The following is a 6,029-nucleotide window of genomic DNA, read 5'->3' on the forward strand; positions in this document are numbered from 1 at the left end:
CATTTGGTAGAAATGAATACAATCCTCACATGTATTTGACAGCTCAGCTTTAATTGCCTGTTTATATTGATTTAATTTCCAAAACTGCACATTAGTGTAAGCTGGTTGTCAGTTTTGCCCTGAATACACATTGCAAAGTTCACATAGAATACCCATAAAATATAGATTTTTTTTAAATATACAGCTCTGGAAAAAATGAAAACAAAGAAAACCTCCTGGTTCTTCCACCAAATCTTGATTTCTGAGCTCTTCCTGAGTTCAAACATTGGTATTGTTGTTACTATATGAATATCTACTTGTTTTCTTTGCATTATTTGAGGTATGAAAGCACTGCATCTTTACTAAATACTAAATTTTTGTTTGGAACTTCAGAGACATGTTGTCAGTAAGTCATAGAATAAAAGAACAATGTTCATTTCACTCAAACAAATATCTAGAAAAAGTAAACTCAGCGAAACTGGTCATTTTAAGTGGTCTCTTCATTTTTTCCAGAGCTGTAAATATAAACTTTATTAGAAATGGATTTGAGTTTATTTCAAATGTAACTGATGGAGAGATGAGGAAGGAGAATAGTAGTGGAGGAAGGCAGGGGAAAGGTTTAAAGAGGAAGATAGAAGCATAGAGAGAAGACAAGGCAACATGGCAGACATCTGCCCCTAAACCTGCAGACAGAGAGAAAGAGAAACCATAGCAACAAGCAACATATGCATGTATAATCATAACAAATAAAACATCAATAAAAAATACACTGTACAAGGTAATACAAGATGTATTTAGTGGCAACCACAGCCCAACTGACAAAGTGTCTGACAAACACCTGCATCTAAACAATAATAATATTTTTTGCTGGTTCTGTTTTCAGGTTCTACACAATCTCCGGCTCAATAAAGGACAGCAGACCAGCCAAAGATGCTCACATCGAGATGTAAAGCAAACTGTTGAGACTGCTGACCTTTTGTCTTTTCTACCGTGGACATTTTACCTTCGCCATGCCCTCTCTGTGCCCAGCAGCTGACCAATCACACGCTGTCTGCCTGCCTGCCTGCCATGAGGTCATCACCTGCTCACCTTTGTTGCCGATTCCTGCGTGCTGCGGCTCCCTACCTACACTGGATATCCACCTTTCTGGTAGCTTCCTACCTGCACATGATTCTATCGCTGTAGTGTACACTGGTTTCTAAGTACAGAAAAAATGTTGGGTGGACTTGTTGATTTTTCCATCTCCAGTATTCAAGAGTTCTCAAAAAAAAGAAGAAAAAATTAAAAACTACTTGACTCAGGTTTGGAAACCGGTGATGTTTCCAAGTCAAGACGGATCTTCAGCTATAATGTTTTTGTGTAAAATATGGTAAAAAAAAGAAAACGTAGATTCATGTTGATCTTTTCTGCTATTTGTACAGCTTGTTGGTGTTTGTACTTTTACACTTGTGTTGTATATGAAAAACAATTTGTAAGTATCTGGATACAGCACTGAATCAGATTATCTCACCTGGTTAATGGGAGAGAGAGAGAGAGAGAGAGAGAGACAGAGAGAGAGAGAGAGAGAGAGAGAGAGAGGACTTTTAATTCTGTTGACTGAAAAGTCAAACCTGGAAAAGTTGAGCAATCATTATTTAGCAACATCAATCAAAAGTCAGTAGTGTGAAGTATAGGTGTCCAAGAAAACACACACACACACACATACACACAGAATGCATGCACTTTACTTTCCAAGCCATTCAGAATGCACTGACGCCAGATGTTGTCATAGTTTTACATCTGGTTGATTGTTGCAAAATTGGGTTGAATTAACTTAAAGAAAAATACATTAATTTCTACAAGTACTTACATGTCTAGAAATAGAGTAGAGTTATAATTAATTCAGGGATGACTAAAATATATTTATTTTTGCTATATCTTCTCTTTTTATTTGGTTACCACTGAAAATAAAAGTTGTTCCTTTCCTTTCTTTAGCATTGTGTTCATTTCTGTGTTGGCACAAACAGTAAGTTATGTGTTTGGGTTGGTCTTTGTTGTAATTTTGCCTTTTTGGAAATGAATCTTAAACCGTTGAAAAGCCTGTTTTCCCTCTGAAATAGTTTCACCTTTGCAATGTAAGAACATTTGTGCGTTGAGCAGCGACGTTGATTATGTTTGGATTTTGCCTAAACCAAACAGTTTGTTCTGGTACTGCTTTGTATCCGTTGTTAGACTGGTTGGTGAATGAAGTACTTCCTGAAACTCTTTTCTGGTCACACACTGCCGTGGGATGGCATCCTGTCCTCATTTGGCATTTATTGGTTCACCTTGAATAAAATTTTGTAATAAAACCACTCTGTGAGGACAACGGCTGCCATCTTGGTAGACTGGTGCCAAAAAGTTGACGTATAGGATCCCAACATTGATATCTCCGTTTCTGATGATGTCAAACATCTGATGGAGGCAACATGATGCAAAGTGACCAACATAGTCAGTTTTCCTGCTAAACCCAGAGATGGTTTTTACTAACAAATGTAACTACAGTACTGCTCACGCTAATTCCCTTTAAATATTTAATTTCTTCCATGTTAAATCTACTCTAAAGAAAGAGTTAAGAAATTCATTAAAAAAAAACTGAAGTTGTTTTCATGAGAATCTTTTTCTTTTGTTTCAATTATTTGCAGCTGAAATAAAAATCAGGAAGTGAAGGTTGGATGCTTAAGAGCCTCTGAGTGGACTAATTAATGCTGCGTTTAAGACAGTCAGTTAAAGCTAGTCCAAGAATTCAACATGCTGAGGTGAGTGAATCTTCATTAGAGTGTCTGTGTGGTGCAGCGTGAGATGGAGTTTTACTGTTGGCTCGTGGCTGAGACATTTCAATTGTTTGTCTAATAGTGGAGTTCATGCATCGTGTGTAAGGCATATCAAAGTTGTGAAGATGTTAAGTGAGTTGTACTTGTGTAGCACTTTATCCGGTCCAGAAGACTCCATAGTTCTTTATATTCAGTCACTCACACACTGATGGTATTCAGCTGTTCAGTCGGAACCATAAGTAGGTGTGGTGGATGAAGTGTCTTATCAAAAGAAACAAGGACAAACAGAATGGGGCTCGAACTAGTAACCCACCATGTACAGAATGAACTCCTGCCTCCTCAGCCACTGTTGCTGCTGCATCCAAAACATTCCCGGTTTAACTTGTGATCAAATTGTGGATGCTCCTTTCAGAGCTGCTGGTTAAGGTTGAATCCAAAAGTCAGGCAGATTTGGAGGCAGAGATGTAACTTCAGAGAACACAACTAAGAAAATTAACTAACACATATCACAGACTAACAAACAGAACAGACAGGGATTCAACAGACGGAAGACCATGAAGTAAATGTGACACTTGGTAACAACAAGGTAAGCTAACAAGAGTAAACGTGAGAAACCAGCAAAGAGAAACAAGGTGAGGAGCTCGATTACTAAGAGTGACAGCTGAGAGCAGAGACCAGGCAGGCAGACTGAGGGAAGGCGTAAAATGACAGGAAGCTGAGGAGAATGTAAACCAAAGCTCAGGTGAAAAACTGAGCTACCGGAAGGCTAGCATATAACAGAATAAGCTAATAAACGGCACCTAGAATCAAACAAGAAAATAATCAAAAAACTAAACTCAGAAAAAAAGCACAGGATCATGACAGCACCAGTGGGGGTTTTGGCTCAAGCAGCCTTTATTTTTTAGACAGACAGGAAACTGCTCTAAAAGGAAGGACATGTGGCCAAGGTCATCAGGTCGGGACTTGAGGACTAAGGCCTCTGTACTTGGCCTGTGCTTTACTTGTGCACCATCACAGCACCCAACATTGCCGAGACATTTACTACATGTTGAACATTGTAGTAATGTGACATGGCTACTGGTAGCATTCCAGAAAACCTCAGTGATGAGCCAGTATCCACAACAGGTGTTTAAAAAACCAGTCAGCTTTAGAAGCACTTTAGTTTCAGTTTGGGAGGACAATTAATATCAATTTCTACATCAGTCACAATAAGTTTTAATGTTGTATAATCTGCTCTTCCTGTTTTGTGTTTCTATACAAGTTTATAGCAGTTGTCTAAATTGAAATATTTCCATCCTGTTCACAGCAGTTTTAGAAAATATGCAGATATTGCAACTTACCTTGACAACATTTACACATAAGGGTAGATCTACTGGGTAGCAATCCTGCCTGAGCAAAATCCACTTTGGAGCCACTCACTAATACTGACTATGTAGTTCTTCTCATGTTCTGTTTAATCTGCTGTATGTTAATACAGATTCTTTTTTCCTTTTTTCACAATGAGCTTTTATTGATACGAAGAGAGAAACTGAAACTGATCATTTCTGACACTCAGATGTTGCTCAACTGGATCACGGCTCTTTAAGTACAGCTTAAATTTCCGTCTCATTTCTAACAGAACGCTAATCCAGATCCAGCAACTTTGGGTCTTTCTGAAGCGATCCACATTGACAACAAACTTTAAAAGCTTTAAAAGGAGTGACGTTTTGTACGATGGCAGCAGAAGGATGTATTGTAGTTTTGTAAGGCAATGTATTGTAATTTTTTCTCTGTAATTTTCACAATCTTCAATAACTTGTATTTTAAAATTTGTATTTTTTTTATAAACTAGCCTCAGTAATGTTGCTTTGCTGCAGTGCTGTCTTACTGAACATGTTTTGGATTATGTTGTCCTGCTGTGTCTTTGTCTCTTTCTAATCACATTCAAATACTCTGTCAATAATAATTGTCCTGTGATGTCTTTTTGAACCTTCTCTGTGTTTATGTGTATTGATTTAGTTGGTCATAAGAAAAGCCATTTCAGCTTCAGTAATGCTGTATGAATTGAGTCTTTGTGTCTTGTGTTTTAGGTGAAGCTTCATTGAACCTACAGATTTAAAACAATGCTAGAGAGAACTTTCATGTTTCAGTTTTAATAGTAAAGCAGTAAATATCACATTATTGTGAATCCAGTGTTCTGACTCTTACACTTCATGATTATTTTTATCGCAAACCACTTTTTTAAAATTGAAACTTTTGCTTTCCAATGTTACCTCTGAAATAAATCACAGGTGTGTAACAGTTTGTGTTAGGGCATGCTCGGTGACTTTGCTGCAGATGGGAGGAACCTTGTTTTGGGGTCAAAGGTCATCTCAAGTATTGTTTCTTTTTTTTTTTTCATTTTGAGGGTCTGTCAAAAAGATGTATTAGACATTTGATTTTTATCTAACCGTTACCGCAGTGATTGATTCAAATATAATAATTTGGAATACCAAGAAACACTTTAAAATAACACAAAGAATCTAATGTTTTGCTGCTTAAATCAGCAAAACACAGTAAATAATATCAACTGTGTATGAGTGTTAGTGGTTCATTGCATCAACTACATCAACAGCAAATAGCTATGTTTTGAATACATTAGCCATGTTTTTAGCTTAAATTCCATTAGCTTTAAGAGATTAAGAAGTTCTTAATGGTTATTTTATGGAACTGAGTTGTAAAAAGGGGAAGGAAAATATCAATAAAGGAGACGATCTCAACCCATCCTGACTATCGGTGAATAAAACACTCACTGGAATAAAGTTTTAACAGTCCGAACTCTTGCTAGCTTTAGCATGTGCGTCCTGCTCTGTTTGGAACAAGCCCTGAAAACCATTAAAATACACAATAAAAACACTTAAGTTGATCATTCAAAGCTGTCCTGACCCAACCTACTGTCAACAGAGGTCTGATGGGCAAGACGATGTTAGGCATTCAGTTAGCTCAGCTGTGATCGGGAAACAGGGATAAGCTAAATTAACAGCATGCGGTGTTAGCACACGTTAGCTCCAAACGTGGAGCTAACATAGTGTCTGGTCAGGTATTTGTTTCCTTTTAGAGCAGGGGTCCCCAAACTTTTTCCTGCGAGGGCCACATAGCTGTTCCTTTCTGTGGTCGGGGGCCGGTCTTAGTTTTTGCAGTAAAAAAAAACAAAGAAATTCTTGTCGACGGGGGGGGGGGGGGGGGGACGGAGACGACAGACCATTTGCATTCTTTTACCTAGAATGCTTTTACCTAGAA

At 37.8% G+C, this 6,029-nt stretch overlaps 1 protein-coding gene across 1 annotated transcript in view; it reads left to right on the top strand.

Annotated features, from left to right (window-relative positions):
* Positions 1 to 3,427, top strand: part of opn5 (opsin 5) — a 33,758-nt gene extending 30,331 nt beyond the window's left edge. Inside the window, exon 6 of the mRNA XM_015023821.1 lies at positions 863 to 3,427. Coding sequence (XP_014879307.1) covers positions 863 to 929 — 67 coding nt within the window. The 3' untranslated portion in view covers positions 930 to 3,427. The remainder of the gene's footprint in view (positions 1 to 862) is intronic.
* The last annotated feature ends 2,602 nt before the right edge of the window (positions 3,428 to 6,029 follow it).

Source organism: Poecilia latipinna, unplaced genomic scaffold (assembly GCF_001443285.1).
Source record: "Poecilia latipinna isolate Pla-1442-1.1 unplaced genomic scaffold, P_latipinna-1.0 Scaffold3422, whole genome shotgun sequence".
NCBI lineage: Eukaryota > Metazoa > Chordata > Actinopteri > Cyprinodontiformes > Poeciliidae > Poecilia > Poecilia latipinna.